This window comes from Megalobrama amblycephala, linkage group LG20 (genome assembly GCF_018812025.1).
Source record: "Megalobrama amblycephala isolate DHTTF-2021 linkage group LG20, ASM1881202v1, whole genome shotgun sequence".
NCBI lineage: Eukaryota > Metazoa > Chordata > Actinopteri > Cypriniformes > Xenocyprididae > Megalobrama > Megalobrama amblycephala.
In genome coordinates, this window is record NC_063063.1 from 5,213,476 (window position 1) to 5,236,905 (window position 23,430).

Genomic DNA, 23,430 nt, shown 5'->3' on the forward strand with positions numbered 1-23,430 from the left:
GACGGCATTACTAGCTAAATGTGCAAAGGGCTGTATAACTGTAATGACACTCAAGATTGAGCGAGTGAACCGCTGTAGAGGCGGCGCCACGTTCGGTGCGTCATCGACAGTTATATAGTGTTAGGGGAGGGGCTATGTTCGGGGGTCCAAGTGCGTCATCAGACCCTCGTTTTAGCTCCGCCCAAAAAATCCTGAGCAGAGACTTGGTGAAAAACTGTTTAACGCTCTAACTTCACAATTAAGCGTTACACAATTCACAGTCTTTGTAATGTGTTTCAGCAATACATTTGTAACATTTATAAAGTGTTTAGAAAGAATTCTCAGAATTGACTTTACAGGGACTTTAATAGTTTGAAGTAGTTTTGTTCTGCAGGGCCTGACTGAGTATCTCACGTGGATACAACACCAGTGACTCTCATGTGCTTCAGCCTTTGTGTCTTTATCAAAACCGTTGCAGATAGATGTGACCCGAAGTTTGGGTGAGCAGTGAATGGAGACTTACTGAAATCCATGATTATATCCACTGTGCTTTACAGTTAGTCCACCACTCTTGGGAGTGCTTCGGTTAAGTGCAGACAAAGCTTCTTTGCTTTCAAGGGAGGGTTTTGTGTTTGACAGGCTGCTTCTTTCAAAAGCATTACTTTTTTCACGAAAACATCTCCAACACAAATGTAAATATTTTGTATGGATTTGAATGACATATTGTCATGTCAAATGTATTGCCTTTAAAAGAGGTCAGGCAAAGCGTCACAAAGAGGGTTTGAGCGGTCTTATCTAAATGTTTTAAAGCAGAACTAACTTTTTTACCTTCATAAATAATTTTCTAAGTCCTTAGGATGGTTAATTGACTTGTAGTGGTGTGTTTGAGGCGTGCACTAACGCCCTCTGGCACGTCTACGCCAGAAAACAGCACTTGCAAGTTGAGCTTCGCCGACCCGACACAAACTCGCCTCATGTTCACGTTCACGCGAGAATGACAAAATGATTTACGGTAATTCAAACACAATGTATATATTATGACATTATAAGACAATTTCAAAAATTACCCACCTCCATCGAGATTTCTTGTACTGTATTTGCAAAACTACTGCGCTGGTGAGCGTTGTAGTCGTTGTAGTTCAGAGCTGCGCTTGGAGTATTTACGACAGTGTGATTCACTGAAGGAACCTATAGGGGGAGCTTCGCAAATCTTACTGAGTTCCGCTTTAAGATATTTGACTAAACTACCATCTTTGTTTCACAATGAATGTAAATTTCTCAAGCAGCTAGCTTGCTAATAGATGCAGATATTCATCGGGATTAGCAACATGTTTTTCCTGAGCTCGATGTTGGCTAGTTACTGCATTTGCAAAGCGCAACAGGCCTACTTACAGTTTAAAGCAAGGGATTTTAAACAGGTCCGATTTCCGTGATTTTACAGACTGGAACGGAAGTTGATAGTCTTTTCTGGCTTCTCGAACAAGAAAAGATGTAGGGCGGGACTTGATTGGTTGTGAGTGACAGGTGGGTTGTCCTGCTTTCGCGCCAGTAAACACGTCATCAGAGAAGAGATGTCGCATTTAATATTATTTTATTTGTTGTGGGGAGGATTATGTTTATACCCTATGGTTTATACGATCTGTTTAATTGATATTTCCTCTAATTGAAATTTCCTTTATTAATATTTTTCACTTTCTCATTTCAAATGTCTCTTCTCTTTTGGCTTATTTCTCACTTTTGTACTCTGCAAGTAAATATTTAATGTCTTAAATATGACATTAAATGTCATGATAAGCTTAATGTCTTAATGTCATGATAAGCTTCTCTGTACTTTTCCGTTTCTACATTTAAGCAGAGGTTAGCTTGCAGTTAACACAAGCTTTGTACCAAAATAGTATATATTATTATATATAAGTATCTTTTTAAATGTCATGTAAATACCATGGTACATGAATATATTACCCCAGATACCATCATAGTCTCTCTGTAAGGTTTTGGCTTTTCAGTTTCACCCAAAGCAAAATAATGCCCCCTGTTGGCCATTTGTTAGTTTCACAAATGACTGCTGCATTGAGATGGAGGAACAGGTTCACTTTGTGTGATATGGACAGAAACAATACCAGAGATTGATAAAAAAAAGCGTCTCTTTATTTGATCCTACTGTTGTTGACGCTGTTGTTTGGAGGACAAAGTAACACATCATCAACATGACATTACAAGAGGAATAACTGACATGTTCATGCACAACAGGGTACAAATACTCCTGAACTACTGTGACAGAAAAGCAGCACCTTCATATCAAAACCCAGAAACTATTTGTTCAAGCACCCAAAACGTTGCAGACTGAGAATGAAGCAAATATCAAGTTATCTTGTTCAGCAGTTCAGCAATTAAACAGTTTTGCATCATCGTGACACATTCTGTGAGTCTTTTTGAAAGTTAAATTCACACTTTTTTGGAGGGAAACAATGCAGACAAGAAGAAATTGCAAGATAATTTGATATTTGGATTAAGTCTCATCCTGTTCTGCCAAATAATCTTTATCTTGAAAACTGGATGCTTTTCAATTGGTCTGATGCCACCAAATAACCTTCAGAACAATCCCTGTACTCACACTATGTAAAACTGCAGGATAGTGGCAAACATTTCCATCTCAGGAATAGATTTCTTATGATACAAACATCAATAAATTAATTAGTACAAAATATATACAATTGTCTTTGTAAAATAAATAAGTAAACTTTGTGATGGATAAGAAAAGGAAATGCACCTTTTGTGACCAGTGTTAGTGACTGTACGGTTAAGGCCAGTTTGTCTGACATTTCATTAATAAGTTGCTGTAAATGAGATAAAAGCAGACAGCTGTAGGAAGAGAATAACATTATACATTGTATAAAAAATTGCATGCAATAAACAAGCAGTTTCTCTCCTCTGAGATGGAAAGACCCGTGTGTTTCAGCTGCTGTGTGTTAATCTGAAGAACCGTCCGGTTTGATGATCTGGTACGTGATCAAATATTCCGGATAAGCCTTGGGATGCAAAATGACAAAAGCACTGTTAGTTTCACATGACAGAATGTGTGTGTGTGTGTGTATATATTTATATACAGTCGTGCTCAAAATTATTCATACCCTTGGTAAATCCCAGAGCTATTGTCTTGGGAAAAGGAGGTTGCAAAAAGTATTGAATAAAAGGGTATGATTATTTGTGAGCAGTGTGTATTAGAGAAAAACATTTCTCTCATTATGAGATTTTCCGCTCATTTAAAATTCTTATTCTCCAATCAAAGGTTGGATTTTTGTAGATTTTTTAAATAAAAGATCAAAAGTATTAAGGATGCAGATTTATTTTCACAGCCTTCTTTGGTCATATTTACCAAGGGTATGAATCATTTTGAGCACGACTGTATGTGTGTGTGTGTGTGTGTGTGTGTGTGTGTGTATATGAAATAGAAAAAAAACAAAAGCAATTAATTGTATTAAATTAGAAAGCATTAAATTGATCAAAAGTGACATTTATAAGGAAACAAAGGATTTCTATTTTAAATAAATGCTGTTCATTTGAACTTTCTGTTCACCAAAGAATCCTATAAAACTGTATCATTTCCACAAAAATTTTAAGAAGCAAAAACTGTTTTCAACATTGATTATAATAAGAAATGTTTCTTGAGCAGCAAATCAGCCTATTAGAATGATTTCTGAAGGATCATGTGACACTGAAGACTGGAGTAATGATGCTGAAAACAGGTATTTTAAATAAAAAAATAAAAAAATAAATAAAAAATCACAATATTACTTTTTTTACTGTATTTTTGATCAAATAAATGCAGCTTTGGTGATCAGAAGAAAAGAAATCTGCAGAAGTGTATATATTACCAAATAACAAAATTATGGGAAAAATGTGTTTATTTTGTCAAAATATTTGCAATATTATTTAGAATACTAGACTTTTACATTTTATGAAGAAATTGTGAATGGTACTTGCTTTATTCTAGTATGAAACACTCACTTTCTCGATACAGTAAACTGCAAAAAAAAAAAAAAAAAAAATCTGGCCTACACTTTTTATCTCATCTCATTAACCTATTACAAACCCGATTCAAAAAAAGTTGGGACACTGTACAAATTGTGAATAAAAACAATGCAATGATGTGGAAGTTTCAAATTTCAATATTTTATTCAGAACACAACATAGATGTACAACATGTTTAAACTGAGAAAATGTATCATTTTAAGGGAAAAATAAGTTGATTTTAAATTTCATGGCATCAACACATCTCAAAAAAGTTGGGACAAGGCCATGTTTACCACTGTGTGGCATCCCCTCTTCTTTTTATAACAGTCTGCAAACGTCTGGAGACTGAGGAGACAAGTTGCTCAAGTTTAGGAATAGGAATGTTGTCCCATTCTTGTCTAATACAGGCTTCTAGTTGCTCAACTGTCTTAGGTCTTTTTTGTCGCATCTTCCTCTTTATGATGCACCAAATGTTTTCTATGGGTGAAAGATCTGGACTGCAGGCTGGCCATTTCAGTACCTTGAAACCTTCAGTACCTTCAGTTCCTTTTTCTACGCAGCCATGATGTTGTAATTGATGCAGTATGTGGTCTGGCATTGTCATGTTGGAAAATGCAAGGTCTTCCCTGAAAGAGATGACATCTGGATGGGATCATATGTTGTTCTAGAACTTGGATATACCTTTCAGCATTGATGGTGCCTTTCCAGATGTGTAAGCTGCCCATGCCACACGCACTCATGCAACCCCATACCATCAGAGATGCAGGCTTCTGAACTGAGCGCTGATAACAACTTGGGTTGTCCTTGTCCTCTTTAGTCCGGATGACATGGCGTCCCATTTTTCCAAAAAGAACTTCAAATTTTGATCCGTCTGACCACAGAACAGTTTTCCACTTTGCCACAGTCCATTTTAAATGAGCCTTGGCCCAGAGAAAACACCTGCGCTTCTGGATCATGTTTAGATATGGCTTCTTTTTTGACCTATAGAGTTTTAGCCGGCAACGGCGAATGGCACGGTGGATTGTGTTCACCAACAATGTTTTCTGGAAGTATTCCTGAGCCCATGTTGTGATTTCCATTACAGTAGCATTCCTGTATGTGATGCAGTGCCGTCTAAGGGCCCGAAGATCACGGGCATCCAGTATGGTTTTCCGGCCTTGACCCTTACGCACAGAGATTGTTCCAGATTCTCTGAATCCTTGGATGATATTATGCACTGTAGATGATTATAACTTCAAATTCTTTGCAATTTTTCTCTGAGAAACTCCTTTCTGATATTGCTCCACTATTTTTCGCTGCAGCATTGGGGGAATTGGTGATCCTCTGTCCATCTTGACTTCTGAGAGACACTGCCACTCTGAGAGGCTCTTTTTATACCCAATCATGTTGCCAGTAGACCTAATAAGTTGCAAATTGGTCCTCCAGCTGTTCCTTATATGTACATTTAACTTTTCCGGCCTCTTATTTCTACCTGTCCCAACTTTTTTGGAATGTGTAGCTCTCATGAAATCCAAAATGAGCCAATATTTGGCATGACATTTCAAAATGTCTCACTTTCAACATTTGATATGTTATCTATATTCTATTGTGAATAAAATATACGTTTATGAGATTTGTATTTTTATTCACAATTTGTACAGTGTCCCAACTTTTTTGGAATCAGGTTTGTAAAATGGGTTGAGAATGCCATTTCTTGTTGACAATAGATGGACAATTCTGGAGCCTGTTGCTGTACTACCTGCTCTCCTCTGTAGATGACATACTCCGCCAGAGCAAGACCGTTGACACTGGGCCGGCCAGTGACTGAGTGGTGGCCTGGTGGCGAGTGGGCCATCTTCATAGCGCTGAACTGAAGGAAGGACTTTCCCAAAGTCACACGGCAGAACAGAAGATGCCTGGGATGGGTAGACAGAGCCAAAATCAAGCACTTTAGAAAGGAAATAGGAAATCAATTTCTTCTCAAGGTTTTGCAATAGAACACCACAAGGCAACACTTTACTGTAAAAACACTTAGATCTGCACAATGTGCTGGGAAACGTGAAGCCACTTAAATGAGAGCCCTGGCCTCCATGCGCTGTAACGGGATCTCATCTCACCTCTGACACACGTAACATGACCTGTCCTTGTGAAGAGGGCACCCTGTTCCTCCTCCTATTCCGTAAACATACTGGTTGCTTTTGGAAGAGTTTTCCGCAAAGTAGATCCCGGCCCCGAACATTCCACCAATGTACGCATGCCTCTCATCGAAGCCCTTGTGAATGATGGCGTTTACGAACGGTGAACCTGGGAAAGCAGAAGCATTTCTTCAAGATTCGATTGATCACAATTAGGCTGCTACTAACGATTATTTTGATTATCGATTAATCTGTCGATTATTTCTTCGATTAATCGAATAATCAAATGAGTAATATCACAAATCCAAAAAAATATTCTTTTAATTAAACATAAATTATTTTTAATCTATTATTTACAAAATTGTTATTCCACATCCTGCCCAAACAATGTGGAATTTGAAGGCAATGAAAACAGATAAAGTGAATGTATCTATATATGTAGGCTATGTGCAATTAAACATTATGTGCAGAAAAGGGTTTTAAATTTAAACTGCGTTCTACTTGAAAGTAGAAGTTAAAAATCACTAAATTAAAAAGCACAGACTAAATGTCAACTGGTACAAGGTACAGGAACATATGAACATATTACATTTATACTCCATTACAATAGTCCCTTTACTGTTACTGCTCTCATAAAAATACAATTAATTGTGTTGAGTCAACTTGAGTCATGCACTTTTCCAGAAGCAGCCCACTCTATATCCTCTGCTGTTTTCCGGATGCTTTTTGTCTATCCATATGAGGTATTCACTGTTGTAAAGTGATGTGACTGGTGAATATTTTTTAAGTGCAAAGTAGGCATACGAGATTAATCGATAATAAAAATTAGTTTTTGATTATTTTAATTAGCGATTCTATCTATTAGTTGTTACAGCCCTAATGACAATAGCAGTGAATGAATGCGTCATTTAAACCAGGCCTTGGATGGATAGACAGATCACACACCATGGAACAGCATGCGTTCATTGGAATGGTTGTGATTCTCCTCAGAAACCTCCTTCCTGCGATGGGTGTATCTCTCCCACAGCTTCTTGTTGCACACCTTCTGGATCTGGGACCAAAAAGAAAAGAAAACATTAGTTATTTAATGCATTCGGCATGAACAACTTAACTAAACTCATGAACTAGCAACAATAAATCATATTGTACACATATATATTACATACACATACACACATATATATCTACACATTAATCTAGGTTCATTTTAATATATAAATATACAATTCATTTTTAAATCATGTCTGTTAATAATATTAACTGATACTAATTTACTTGTATGTATGTATGTGGAAATTGACTTTAACCTGGATAAATAAATGTTGTAAAAGTATTGTTCATTGTTAGTTCAAGATGCCGTATGCATTTAATGTTAAAGTGTTTTCTTTATTATATTTTTTATTTTCTTTCTTGTTTAAGTTTTAAGGTGCAGTCACAATTATTGTTGTTCTGTCATGACAACTCTCAGAGTGTTTGGCATGGTAATGGATATGATGTTAATATGTTTGGTCTTGTTGGAATAGATCTGCTACGCTGCAGCTGTTCATTATTACTGCTGCAGAGCAAGTACAGGACTTGTTTCTGCCAATACATACACGACACGCTGCTGTGAACAAGTAAGACATGCTGCTGCTGTACAATAGCATTCATGAAGATCTATACAGGTGGAGCTGGGGAAGGTGAAGGGTTTCTGAAAGAGCGCTGCAAACTGCTACAGCGGATGCTGACTAGTGATGGGTCGTTCGCGAACGAGCCGGCTCTAAGAGCCGGCTCTTTTACGTGAACGTCGGGAGCCGGCTCACATATCTGAAGAGCCGACTCTATTTTTAAAAACAAAGCCTATAGAAATTCAATCATTATGTAATGAATGATTTAAATTTTATTTAAAACAACAGACTAATAATTCAAAGAATAACACAAAAAAATATAATTATATAAGCCTAGGCGCACACACTAGTGATGGGCATTCCGGCTCTTTCGTGAGCCGGCTCGTTTGAAGAGCCGGCTCGTTTCGTGAAGCCGGCTCTTTAAATAATAAACTATGATTTTGACTATGATAGGTGTGAAAACAGTTCTAATTAAATTATTAAATGAAATCATACTCGCAATGTCTCACAATTTCACAAATTGTTTTCACACCTATCATAGTCCAAGACATAGTTAAAACATTTATTATTTAAAGAGCCGGCTCTTTTCAGTGAGCTGAGTCAAACGAGCCGGCTCACAAAAAAGAGCCGGAATGCCCATCACTAATGCTGACCAACTGTTTGAAGACTGAGCAGCTCATTGGCTACTGATACAGCAGGAACCAATCAGCTGTGCCCTATAGAGAATGATGTGATTAAAAGAAGATTGAGTTAAGGACCTATCAGTCTGCGGCATCTAGAGTTTCATAACAGAACTTTGTATTTCGACAAATTTTCATGGGCGAAATTTAGCCATTTCAATAGGAATTCAGGCGATCTGGAATTTTGCATGAAGGAGAAAGATTTCAAGTTTTTCACAGATTTGCCGTGTTGATAACAGAAAGCTGCTTTGTTTGAAAGTGATTTTATGTGTGAATATTGCACTATTGAAAATGTAAAATGGACCTTTTTGTCTGCGAATTTCCCCAAAATCTGTAATGTGACCGCACCTTTCCTCTTTGAACTGATGAGTATATCTTCAACGAACCAGAAAAAAATGGTCAAAGGCATTGTAACACCACAGTTTTTGTTATGGAACCAAATCTATTTGATGTCAAAGTTTGATTCAGTTGGATATAAAAATATTTGCTGTAATTTTCCTAAAGTGAACCATTAGTAATGCTATTCAACCAAATTACTAATAAAAAAAATAAACAACTGAAAAAAAAAAAGACTGTTCTTTTTAAAGAACACAATTCACATTACTACTTTTACTTCACATGAAAAAGGAAATATTGCACATAACTAGAAAAATGTATCAAATCTACAAAAATGTACATTTATATATCCAAAGGAACTTGTATTGCATTCAAGATATATGAAATTTTATTAATTTACATGATTTTTCCAGCCAAGGAAAAACAATTCTCTAACATTTACTGTTGGAAATCCTGAAAGTAATACAATGTGAAAAGACACCTGCAGAGGTAGGGGAGCGGTGTAGAAACAAAGCAACCAAAGTGTAAAACAGCCTAATATAATAAAAGAAAACACTAATTATGAAGACATCCAAACCTCTTACCTTCACAATGTTGTATCTGTTGAAAATTCCACCTGCATGGCCACCATCCCTGTGTTCCCTTATTGTGCTTTGCATCTATTCAGAGACACAAGAGAACAAAAGTAAACAAAGAACATCTTTGATGTTTTAATAATTATTCTACACATTCTGTCCAAGGGTACTTGTTCGTATGGCTTCATAAGCCACTTGAACATGTACACCTATTACTGGATTCTCCTAGTGCACTTATGGGTAACAAAGCTGCAATTCTGTTAAATATCTCTAAGGGACTGAGGCAGAAGCAGCTCAAAGAGAGAGATGATAAACATATGAACAAAATCAGTACAAAACTTCATAAAATAAGAAACTCTACCTCCTCCTCAACAGACTGAAACTCCTTGTCGTCTGGAGACAGATCTATCAGTATTGTTCCACTGTTGGTCGTGTTCAGGGTCAAGTAAGGGTTTAAACCTGTGATGGTGATGATATAAATATTTAAAGGGTTAGTTCACCCAAAAATTAAAATAATGTCATTTATTACTCACCCTCATGTTGTTCTACACCCGTAAGAACTTCGTCCATCTTTGAAATATCTTATCAAATTAAGATATTTTGATGAAATCCAATGGCTCAGTGAGGCCTGCATTCACAGCAATGGTACTACCTCTCTCAAGATCCATAAAGGTACTAAAAACATATTTAAATCAGTTCATGTGACTACAGTGGTTCTACCTTAGTATTATAAAGCGACGAGAATACTTTTTTGTGCCAAAAAAACAAAATAACAATTTTTTAACAATATCCATTTCAAAATATCTATTTCGGAGCTTTACGAATCGAATCAGTGATTTGGATCTTCTATCAGACCGCCAAACTGCTGAAATCATGTGACTTTGGCGCTCCGAACCACTGATTCGATTCGTAAAGCTCCGAAGCTTCATGAAGCAGTGTTTTGAAATAGATATTGTTAAAAAGTCATTATTTGTTTTTATGGCACACAAAAAATATTCTTGTCGCTTTATAATATTAAAGTTGAACCATTGTGCTCACATGAACTGATTTAAATATGTTTTTAGTACCTTTATGGATCCTGAGAGAGGAAGTACAATTGCTGTTAATGCAGACCTCACTGAGCCATCGAATTTCATCAAAATATCTTAATTTGTGTTCTGAAGATGAATGAAGGTCTTACGGGTGTTAAACAACATGAGGGTGAGTAATAAATGACAGAATTTTCATTTTTGGGTGAACTATCCCTTTAAGTGCAAATTAATCTGCAAAACAAAAGCTTTAGCTACAATCTTAAAGGGTCAAACGAGAAATCAAAGCAAAAAGGGAGAAAAAATAATAACAAATATTTAAATTAATGTTGGTGCTAACATGTTTTTAACATTATAACATTGTTTAACATTAAAAGCTGACTTCAGGATAAATAAACTTATATATAATATGACACCATTAAAAAAAAGCAGCTTGTCCTGAGAAAAGGATCCAATGTTAAGCAGAGTTCTTAGTGGAAACAGATCAAAGTGATATTTAAACCCAATCTCTAATTAAGTTTTCTCTCAAATGAACTGTTCTAGATGAAAGCAGAAAAGGCTCTTACTCTGAGGTCCACTAATAAGTCTCTCCACTCCTTTGATGATCTTATGTCTGTGGCCGTAAGCGTTGATACCGATCTCCTTCAGCTCCTTGTGTCCCATTTCCACCAGGACGTCCAGAGTTATCTAACGGCACAAACCAAACATGTGACTAATGAACTGTCACTCTAGAGGACCTCAACATTTCACACAGTTCTGAAGCTTAAACATGTATTTTGGGGCAAATTAAATAAAGATTAACAGATTACAAATGTTTAAGTCTAAGCTTTTGCTGTAGGTCGCACTGTACAGTAGTGAATCTGGTCATCCTACAACCTTCTCTCTCACATTTGTCATTTTGGAAAGTCTGATTTATTCTAGTGAATCAGTTCATCCCAAGCGGTACCCTCTCACATAAGTGGCGTTCTACTGAATCAGTTTATCCTAAATAATAATCTCTCACATAAGTGGCACTGAAAAGTCTGATTCATTCTAATGAATCAGTTCATTCAAAATGGTTCTCTATCACATACGTGGCAGTGGAAAGTACAATTAATTCTAGTGAATCAGTTCATCCTACATGGCAAAATCACAGCAAAATTAGAGTTAAATCAACTCTGCTCAGAGTACATATGGTCCTTCTCTAAATAGTGTTAAAATAACACTAAAGCAGAGTTAAATTAATAAGAAATTAAGCAATTAATTAAGTGATGATTGTGCATTAGTGATGAACACCTGCTGTTAACAAGCAGAATCACTGAAGAAAAGAGAAACACAAGAACTACAACTGACTTCAGTCACAGCCTTATTAATTGCTTAATTATCTCATTAACTTTAACTCTGCTTCAGTGTTACTTTAACACTATTTAGAGAGGGACCATATGTTCTCTGAGCAGAGTTGATTTAACTCTGGGGATTTTACTGTGTTCTCTCTCACATATGTCACATTGGAAAGTCTGATTCATTCTAGTGAATTGGTTCATCCCAAACAGTTCTCTCTCACCTAAGTAGCATTAGAAAGTCCAATTCATTCTAGTGAATTGATTCATCATAAACTGTTCTCTCTCACATATGTAACTTTGAAAAGTCAGCTTCATTTTAGTGAATCAGTTCATCCTAAATGGTTCTCTCTCACACATGTTGCATTGATTCATTCTAGTCTGATTCATTTTAATAAATTGGTTCATCGTAACATTTTCTCTTTCCCATATTTTGCACTGTAAAGGCCAATCCATCCTAGTGAACTAGTTCATCCTAAACGGTACTCTCTCACTTATGTCGCATTGGTAAGTCTGATTCATTCTAGTGAATTGGTTCATCCCAAACAATTCTCTCTCACCTATGTGGCATTAGAGTCTGATTCATTCTAGAGAAGCTGATTCATCATAAACTCTCACATATGTAGCATTGAAAAGTGAATAAGTTCATCCTGTATGGTTCTCTCTCACATATGTTGCTTTGGAAAGTCTGATTCATTCTAGTAAATTGGTTCATCGTAAAATTTTATGTCTCCCACATGTTGCACTGTAAAGGTCAATTAATTCTAGTGAGTCAGTTCATCCTACTTGGTTCTTTGTCGCATTGGAAAGTCTGATTCATTCTAGTAAGCCAGTTCATCCTTAACAATTCTCTCTCACATATGGAAAGTCTAATTCATTCTAGTGAATTGTTTCTTTCGGACAGTTCATGTAAATCAAAAGATTCACAAAAATGATTTAGACACAGATAAACTTAGGGTGTTATTGTTGTATTTAGTAAAATTTACTTGTTCAGGTTTGATATTGCGATCTTGTTAATTCATTAAAAACCCCATTCACTATTTGGTTTTAGTTTCACAAGCTAAAGTTTGAAAGTAGCTTCCCCAACACTGGTTGTAGGATGATAAGCTAGTGTTGTAGTCTAAAACTCATGGTCTCGGTCTTGTTGTGAACTTCTTGACTCAGACTCAAACTACTGAGGTCTTGGGCCTGGAATTTGGACTCAAATGAGCTGGTTTTGACTACAACACTGTAATGAACATTGAAACCAGAAGAAAGTACCTGCTCTCTGTCAAAGATCTCCAGCAAATGTTCCAAGCTCAGGTTATGAAGGAACTGGCTGATACTCAACTCTACAGCTAGACCTGAAAAACCACCGGGTTATGTAAAGAAAGATTACAGTAGTCACCAAATGTTTGCTACAAGCAAGAATTTTGAATAAACCCACCCTCCTCTTTCGCCTCTATGCCTACGGCCCCTTCGGCTCCAGAAGGCGGCAGAAGTGTGGTCATCTCGGGAAAGGTCCCGGACTGACCATCCATACCAGAGTTTGAAGAGAGTGGTGTGGGACTCGACGGCACGACTCCCACAGATGTCGAGACGCTGATAACCTGAGGCTTATAGCATGCTGGCAGCGCAGAGGGGGGCATGGCTGCCGTGAGGAGGGCTCGAACATCGTCCGCCTAGAGAGAGAGTGAGCGCGATGTCAGAAAATCCTGATGTCAGTAATGACCAATTTCGTGAGACAAACAAGACTGCATGTCTCCCAAACTGACTTGCATTTTAGTCACAAACTTATGTGAGTGTCAGTCAGATCTCAAGCATGTAGACCATGAGCTTCAGGAACAAAAATGCAAATAAGACAAAATTTGTATACAAGACCAGTGAAAACAGCTCATTTCAAATAAGCAAGCTGTTGGCATGCATAGGGATAGTCCACACAAAAATGAAGATTTAGTCATCATTTACTCACCACAGTGTTATTTTAGTATCATTGATATACTATTTTCCCCTTTTATATCTATTCTCCCCTTTTCTGCCTCAACCTAAAAACGTTGACTTTTCGAAACGATTTAAATTATGAAAATAACTCCGTTAAGCCCTTGTGATATGCATATCACAATTTGTACATTTCAGAACATTGTGAAATTTTTCTGTATTGTGCAGACATACTCTTTACCATGTAACACAAAGAGAAATAAATGTTTGTTTTATTTGAGTGTTATATTTGAAGTATATCAATTAAATTTGAATTGTTTGGTCTCTATTGTTAATTTTAACCTATATAGTAATGTTATATTAATTTAGCAAATCAGAGGGTTCCCCATATATTTTACAGCATTAGTTGAGGGATTTTTTAATGTTAATTTAATGTTCCTGAAATATTAAATAAATACAAATACATAAAAAATTGCATTTCCGATTGCAAAATTGCATCTAATAGCCAGTGCTGGGCTGAATCTATTTTGGTCCACCATTTGTATTAATAATATATGCCTTTTCATTCTCTGCACTTTATATTAAATGTTGGGAATTTTCTTTTTAATAAAGTAAGTATTTTTACGAGAAAATCTTGACTTTTTCTTTATTAATGGCGAAAGATACCAACCTACAGTTATTTTTTTGTAAATTAATCAGAAAATAATTGATAGATTTATCGAGGGAAAAAATAATCATTAGATTGATTAATCGAAAATAATTGGGGAAAAAAAACATTATTTGCAGCCTTAAAGGATTAGTTCACTTCAGAATTAAAATTTCCTGATAATTTACTCACCCTCATGTCATCCAAGATGTTTATGTCTTTCTTTATTCAGTCAAAAAGAAATTATGGTCTTTGAAGAAAACGTTCCAGGATTTTTCTCAATGTGACGTATGCAGAAGTACCGCGGTAGGGCGAAAAATGTCCAACTTCAAAATCGTCCGACATTGTTCTTTTACCTTTTTTTTGTAAAGGTTGTTCGACTTAGTCTTTGCACGTTTGCTTTGTAAACACTTGCTCTGTACTTCCGTCTACATCACGTGTGACCATTCCAACGCGATTACGTAACACGTTGTGCATCGCAGAGCTAGTGTATGACGAGCATTTGTGGTTAAAAAGTATATAATTTTTTTTTTTTTTAGAAAATGACCAGATCGTTTTGCTAGGTAAGACCCTTATTCCTCGGCTGGGATCGTGTAGAGTCTTTTGAAGCTGCACTGAAACTGACATTTGGACCTTCAAACCATTGGTAACCGTTGAAGTCCACTATACGTAGAAAAATCCTGGAATGTTTTCCTCAAAAACCTTCATTTCTTTTTGACTGAAGAAAGAAAGACATGAACATCTTGGATGACATGGGGGAGAGTAAATTATCAGGAAATTTTAATTCTAAAGTGAACTAATCCTTTAAGGCTGATTTATATTTCTGCGTCGAACCTATGCCGTAGCTACGTCATAGGCTGTGTGTAGCACGCTTAGCCTGACATGCACCTCTCCAAAAATTTAACAATGCATCGATTCTACACAGACCGCAAGTGCTGTGATTGGTCTGCTAGAACCCCTCCCTCAGGTCAAAAAGAAAAATCGACGCAGACAAACAATGCAGAAATATAAATGAAAACCATACAGGCTACGTCGTAGGTCCGGCGAATGTTCAGGCTGCTTGTTTCAAAACTTTTATGTTCAACAGATGAAAGGTTTGTTAATGCCATGAGGGTGCACAAATGATGATAGAATTTTCATTATTGATTGATCTATCCCTTTAAATATCTTCCTCCAGGCATAAGACAGGCATATTTTCCCACTCCAGAGATTACTGCTTGTGCAAATGTGAAGTATTTTCAGGCAATGTTGTATGGAATGATCAGTAAGCCTCCTCAAGCACTGAATAAACGTACCAGCCATATAAAACAGACAGATTTATGACATAATTAACTAAGAGATAATTCTCCCTGGACCTGATTAAAAGAAGTTTGGCTTGAGAAGGCTTAACCATATCAGAGGTGCAGAAAATGAACAGAACGGTAGATAAGCGAATGGCGACAAGGAGAAAGATCTTCTTTCCCCAATGTGGCTTGTCCAATAAGCACACACAAAGAGTGAATACCGTCACGAGGTCCAGCGGCGACTGGCCTTCCTGGTTGCGGAGCGTGGGGTCGGCCCCGTGCGCTAGAAGCAGGGCGCACAACTGGGTCCTGCCTTTCTGCGCCGCCTCGTGCAAAGGGGTGAATGCCCACTTATCTGTGGCATTGACGCATGCGTTGTACTTGATGAGCAAAGCGGCCACATCCACATGCTGCAATGAAACACATGGAGCGGTCGTGTTCTCGGGTTGGTGTCTCTTTAACTTCCTGACGAAAGTTCGCTGCATGAATATGACTATGCCTGGCTGCCAAATGGCACCGCACCCTTTTGCCTTCCCCAACAGGTTATTATGAAATATGAGGAGGTGAACACAACACCTGCACAACTAAAATAAAACCTGAAGAAAAAAAACCTGTCATTCCAAACCTGCATGACTGACCGTTTTGTGGTGCCAAATTTGAAATTGCTGAAGCACAAATGAAGAGAAGAAGATTGTCAGTGAAATTTCAATCTGTTCCTCACACATAACTTGGAATATAGCGCACAGGTCTTAAAGATTACTTTTATTAGGGCTGGGCGATATATCGCATGCGATTGTCACGCGCATTTCGTCAGTAAAGCCGGTTCCCTGATTACCGCTAAATCGCCATCACCTGCTTTCAAATTGAGCGCCATTTAATAGACAGAGCCGTAGATCACTGACAAGCTGCGCAATATCGCGTTCATTATCGAAGGCGATTCATCTGTGATAATGAACGTGATATTGCGTAGCTTGTCAGTGATCTACGGCTCTGTCTATTAAATGCCGCTCCTATTTGAAAGAAGGTGATGGGGATTTCGCGGTAATCAGGGAACCGGCTTTACTGACGAAATGTGCGTGACAATCGCATGCGATATATCGCCCAGCCCTAACTTTTATGGTGCTTCTTTGTCATTTTTGGAACAAAAACTGTAAACATTTTTTAAAAAGTCCCTTTCTGAGTTATATGGAGGAAAGAAAGTCATACAGGTTTGGGAAGACATAATGGTGAAAAATGGTGACTGAATGTTGATTTCTGAGTGAACTATTACATTTAAGAAATGTGCAATTTAAGATTGCAGGTATCTGGGAAATGGGAAAAGGTTGATTTTTACAGAAACAAACCAAAAATGTTCAGTTGACCTTCACACTACAGACTTTAGAGTGCTGCAGTGATGACATATTTTCGATAAATTCATGCATGTATAAAGCATTACATAACTTCATACTACAGGGCTTGTTGAATAATTCTGATTGGTTGATGTTCTAAACTGTGCAATTATTTTCGTTAATTGCACAGCTATGAAGTAGTTCCAGGTCTGTTCCACATGTCTTAGACAAATTATTTCAGTTATTTTTTGAAATAAATTACAGCCTTCAACAGCAAAAGAATTAAAACCCTCAAAGATGCTGACCAAGCAAACAAATATGACAAATGTTGGAATAAAAATGAGGTAACTGTGGTATAAATAGAAAAAATGAAAAATAATGCAAACCGCAGGTGTAGCTTGCTTTCCATAGTGGCCGCAATACCACCTTGGGTTTGCATTATTTTTCAAACACTCCATAGCCCATCATCAGTTAATCCCTATGTAACTGACATTTCAGACAAATTTTTGCTTTCAACTACTGCAACAGTTTGGATACAATGTACAAACGCTAATTACTGAACACAGAACTGCAAAATATCAACACTGCTAGAATGTAGCTTGACCAATCAAGCAGAGTAGAACTGTTGTATAAAATACATTAACAATGCCAATTTTTGCTTATTTTAAATAAATAATTAAATGATGAATTACAGTACAGGTCCAAAAGTTTGGAACCACTAAGATTTTTAATGTTTTTAAAAGAAGTTTCGTCTGCTCAACAAAAGGCTACATTTATTTAATTAAAAATACAGTAAAAACAGTAATATTGTGAAATATTATTACAATTTAAAATAACTGTTTTCTATTTGAATATATTTCACAAAGTAATTTATTCCTGTGATGGCAAAGCTGAATTTTCAGCATCATTACTCCAGTCTTCAGTGTCACATGATCCTTCAGAAATCATTCTAATATGCTGATCTGCTGCTCAAGAAACATTTAATGTGTACAATTGTACAAAATATTTGTGTACAATATTTTTTTTCAGGATTATTTGATGAATAGAAAGTTCAAAAGAACAGTGTTTATCTGAAATCTAATCTTTTGTAACATTATAAATGTCTTTACTGCCACTTTGGATTGATTTAATGCATCCTTGCTGAATAAAAGTATTCATTTCTTTAATTTCTTTTCAAAAAAATAAAAATACAAATTCTTACTGACCCCAAACTTTTGAACGGTAGTGTATAATGCTACAGAAGCTTTGTATTTCAGATAAATGCTGTTCTTTTGAACTTTCTATTCATCAAGGAATCCTGGAAAAAAAAGTACACAACTGTTTTCAACATTGAAAATAATCATAAATGTTTATTGAGCAGCAAATCAGCATATTAGAATGATTTCTGAAGGATCATGTGACACTGAAGACTGGAGTAACGATGCTGAAAATTCAGCTTTGCATCACAGGAATAAATTACTTTGTCAAATATATTCAAATAGAAAACAGTTATTTTAAATTGTAATAATATTTCACAATATTACTGTTTTTTACTGTATTTTTAATTAAATAAATGTAGCCTTGGATGAGCAGACGAAACTTCTTTTAAAAACATTAAAAATCTTAGTGGTTCCAAACTTTTGGACTGTACTGTATTTATTTATAAAAAGAAAAAGATTGTTTTTAAAAAAGAGCCACAATGAAATACAACACAAACCACTATGAAAGAAATGCAATATTTGCATACAATTTTGACATTTCGGTCATGAAAACTTTTTTTTTTTGTGGAAACATTAAGGTTCCACTTATTAACATTGGTTAACTATACTAATTAATCATGAACTGACATTGAAAAATACTTTTTATTAATCTCAGACTCTCAGTTGATGTTAATTTCAACATTTAATCATACATTATTAAAATCAAAAGTTGCGTCTGTTAATATTACTTAATGGAAACTGAGCTAACATGAACTAACAATGAACAGTTGTATTTAACAAAGATGAATAAATACTGTAACAACGGCTCATTATTAGTTAACTAATGGAACCTTATTGTGAACTATTACACTTTTTTGAGTAGGGGTTATTGTATGTACAGTATGTAGCTGATCATGTTAATTGACATGCACTGGAGCAGTACTCACTCCGTAAGATGCAGCGTTGTGTAGAGGAATGAGACCACCTTTATCCTGAGAGTTCACCTCTGCCCCGTGTTGCAGCAGATATTCAGCCACCTCCAGATTATTATAGCCAGCTAATCATACACATAAAACAAACAACATGAAAATATACTTTTTCCATTTTTTTTTTTTCATATTTTTCAGATATTTTATTCATTCGTTTGAGCACATGAGCCCTAAGATGCAACATGTTTTGTAGAGTTTTGTGGTTGCACTTTATTTTACATGTACTTATAGTGTTCTTACATAGGAAAGTATTGGCGTAATATAAGGCAATTACATGAGTTAAGGTTAGGTTTAAGGGTTCAGGGTTACTACCTAGTTATTACAATATTATAATAAGCACGTAGTGTTTACATGGTGAACAGGACTGTGAATTACAGTTGCTACCAGTTTTGTAGTGTTAGCACTTGAAAGCATCACTTCATAGACTAAGTACATTTTAAGTACTAAGTACTATTTGCACTTAATAAACTGATTCTAAATGCAAATGTAGCAGGCGTTACAAAGCTAGTGTGTTTAATAAGGTCTCCAGGTTTTGGTTTTGCCTTTAAATCAACTGTGCATCCTAGATTTAAATCCCTGGTGTGCCATTACTTATTGTTCAATATGTGCTGTATGCATAACTAGTGTTTTCATTTGAGAAAATGCAATTCTCAAGTATGCTCTGTAATCTGTGCTGACTGTTTATTCTCTTTATTATTTATATGTTTTTAACATTTTCTTTGTGTATAAATCTGTATTTTAGTATCTGTTTTTTTAAACAGATTACTTGTATATTAAAGGGTTAGTTGACCCAAAAATTGAAAATTCTGTCATTCATTTACTCACCCTCATGTTCGTTCCAAACCCGTAAGACCTTTGTTCATCTTCGGAACACAAATTGAAGATATTTTTAATGAAATCTGAGAGATTTCTGTCCCTCCATTGACAGCTACACAACTACCACTTTGACGCTTTAAAAAGTTAATGAAGAGATTCGTAAAACCTAATCCATATGATTTGAGTGGTTTTTCCAAATTTTCTGAAGAGACATGATCACTTTATATGATGAACAGATTGAATTTAGGCTTTTATTCACATAAACAATAATCAATGCCAACATCAGATTTGGTAAACGGAAGCTCAAGCATGTTTGCTTGATGTGCGAGAACCAATGAGGTTCATTCTTGTGTGTTAAGCAGGTTCAGTTGAGCTTCTGCTTATGTTTGCTGATCAATGTTTATATGTGAAAAAAGGCTAAATGCAATCTGTTCATCATATAAAGCGATTGGGTCTCTTTAGAAAATTTGGACTAAACAACTCAATTCATATGGATTAGTTTTATGATCTACTTATGAACTTTTTGAAGCGTCAGCGTGTCAAAGCTGTCAATGGAGGGACAGAAATCGCTCAGATTCCATTAAAAATATCTTCATTTGTGTTCAGAAGATGAATGTCTTGCAGGTTTGGAACAACATGAGGCGGAGTAATTAATGTCAGAATTTTCATTTTTTGGGTGAACTATCCCTTTAAGTTGACTTTTTTCAAATTGATACATTTTTAAAAATATTTTAGTAAGTATTATTAACAATATTAGTTTTATTGCAGAAATGTTGTGCATGTTTATTTACGATACATATTTAATGTTTACATGGGCCACCCTGCTCTCTAAGATCTCTGTATCAGCATCTGCCATTATAAAAAACCCTTAATGGTCGAGCACTAGAAGAGACACATTCATGTCAAGAGTGAAACTTATGTGAAAGTATTATCTGAAAGCATCACAATCTGACCCACACGTACCTGCGAGGTGCAGCGGGGTGGAGTGACGTCCCTGCGTGTCTCGACAGTTCACGTTGTCTGGAGTGCATAGCTTTTTAACGCGAGCTAAGCAGCCTTTCTTAGAGGCATCCAGCAGTGCTGCGTCACCCCTGAGCAGATCCTGAATGTCTGTGTCCTCATCCTTCACCAAGTCCAGAGGGGTGTTTCCATCACGATTCTTTTTGGTCGGGTCAGCACCATGCTGTGTCAAGGAATTACTTTGTTATACTGTAGTGAACGCAACACTAAACACAGCGTTTGCGTCCATCACTTTGCTGCCATTGATAATAGAAATTATTTTAATTCAAAAGCTGAGCAATTGATTTCAATCTGAGCTCTTCAATACCTGAAGCAGCAGTTTGCAGATCTCATATTTGCCTTTGGCAGCTGCCTCATGCAGCGGGGTGAACTTCCACAGGTCGGCCACGTTAACCACAGCACCATGAATGACGAGGAGCTCAGCGACCTCGTAATGCCCATAGGAACAGGCATTGTGCAAGGGGACCAAGCCACTATGTAGCACAAAAGAGAGACATAAGCGTTGCAATAGCAAAAAAAAAAAAAAAAAGTGATGATAGCATTTCTACAGCTTTCCAAAAGAGGGAAAAATATCAAGAGATTGATTACAGCAGTCAGAAGAGAGAATGATGTGAAATTTGTCGACAATCCCTCAGTCGGTGTATTAGAAACACCCTTGCAGGAGTTGTTATTTCAAAACTTTGCATGTCTGTTTATATTTGATGTATTTTTTTATTATTTTAATGCTGCAACATTAGTACAAAAACAATCTGTATAATGACAATAAAGAGCTTGACTTGACCTGATCTTTAAAAGATGTAATATAAGTCTAAGGTGTCCCCTGAATGTGTCTGTGAAGTTTCAGCTCAAAATACCCCATAGATTTTTTTTAATTCATTTTTTTAACTGCCTATTTTGGGGCATAATTAGAAATGAGCCGATTCAGGGTGTGTGGCCCTTTAAATCTGGTGCTCCACGCCCCAAGAGCTCGCGCTTGCCTTAAACAACATAAAAAAAAGTTCAAACAGCTAATATAACCCTCAAAATGGATCTTTACAAAGTGTTCGTCATGCAGCATGTCTAATCGCGTAAGTACAGTGTTTATTTTGATGTTTACATTGATTCTGAATGAGTTTGATAGTGCTCCGTGGCTAACGGGCTAATGCTACACTGTTGGAGAGATTTATAAAGAATGAAGTTGTGTTTATGAATTATACAGACTGCAAGTGTTTAAAAATGAAAATAGCGACGGCTCTTGTCTCCGTGAATACAGTAAGAAATGATGGTAACTTTAACCACATTTAACAGTACATTAGCAACATGCTAACGAAACATTTAGAAAGACAATTTCACAAATATCACTAAAAATATCATGTTATCATGAATCATGTCAGTTATTATTGCTCCATCTGCCATTTTTTGCTATTGTCCTTGCTTGCTTACCTAGTCTGTTGATTCAGCTGTGCACATCCAGACGTTCTGCCCTTGTCTAATGCCTTTCATAATGTTGGGAACATGGGCTGGCATATGCAAATATTGGGGGCGTACATATTAATGATCCCGACTGTTACGTAACAGTCTGTGTTATGTTGAGATTCGCCTGTTCTTCAGAGGTCTTTTAAACAAATGAGATTTATATAAGAAGGAGGAAACAATGGAGTTTGAGACTTACTGTGTGTCTTTTCCATGTAATGAACTCTTGTTATTCAACTATGCCGAGGTAAATTCAATTTTTGAATCTAGGGCACCTTTAACAAGTTGCCATAAAAAGTGAGTCAGACGTTAATTAATTCAGACGTAATTTGGACTGATTCATCACAGAGGACCTTATTATGCCCTTTTTCAAAGTCTTGATTTTGTTTTTGGGGTCTACTAGAATAGCTTCCCATGCTTTAATGTTCAAAAAACACTTTATTATTTCACATATTTGACATTTGATGATTTAGCTCCTCTCATCCTAGTCTGTCAGTAATGCTCTGGGGTTCGTTTCCCAAAGCGAAATATGATCGCAAGTTCCATCGTTACCAATAGAGTTCAATGGGACTTGGGTTAGTTCACCCAAAATATGAAAATTCTGTCATTTATTACTTACCCTTGTGCCGTTTCACATGCGTAAGACCTTCGTTAATCTTCGGAACACAAATTAAGATATTTTATTTGAAATCCGATGGCTCCGTGAGGCCTCCATAGGGAGCAATGACATTTCCTCTCTCAAGATCCATAAAGGTACTAAAAACATATTTAAATCGGTTCATGTGAGTACAGTGGTTCAATATTAATATTATAAAGCGACGAGAATATTTTTGAAGCTTCCTGAAGCAGTGTTTTGAAATCGGCCATCACTAAATAAGTCGTTATTTTGTTTTTTTGGCGCTCCAAAAATATTCTCGTCGCTTTATAATATTAATATTGAACCACTGTACTCACATGAACCGATTTAAATATGTTTTTAGTACCTTAATGGATCTTGAGAGAGGAAATGTCCATTGCTCCCTATGAAAGCCTCATGGAGCCATCAGATTTCAACTAAAATATCTTAATTTGTGTTCTGAAGATTAACGAAGGTCTTACGGGTGTGGAACGGCATGAGGGTGAGTAATAAATGACAGCATTTTCATTTTT

At 36.3% G+C, this 23,430-nt stretch overlaps 1 protein-coding gene across 1 annotated transcript in view; it reads right to left on the bottom strand.

Annotated features, from left to right (window-relative positions):
• Positions 1-2,105: 2,105 nt before the first annotated feature.
• The window catches only part of LOC125255347 (poly [ADP-ribose] polymerase tankyrase-2-like), a 36,509-nt gene continuing 15,184 nt past the window's right edge, over positions 2,106-23,430 (bottom strand). The window contains 13 exon segments of the mRNA XM_048170515.1: positions 2,106-3,008; positions 5,732-5,888; positions 6,090-6,276; positions 7,053-7,158; positions 9,315-9,389; positions 9,667-9,764; positions 10,900-11,020; positions 12,913-12,995; positions 13,079-13,313; positions 15,720-15,908; positions 18,952-19,061; positions 20,773-20,992; positions 21,137-21,302. Coding sequence (XP_048026472.1) covers positions 2,949-3,008; positions 5,732-5,888; positions 6,090-6,276; positions 7,053-7,158; positions 9,315-9,389; positions 9,667-9,764; positions 10,900-11,020; positions 12,913-12,995; positions 13,079-13,313; positions 15,720-15,908; positions 18,952-19,061; positions 20,773-20,992; positions 21,137-21,302 — 1,807 coding nt within the window. The 3' untranslated portion in view covers positions 2,106-2,948.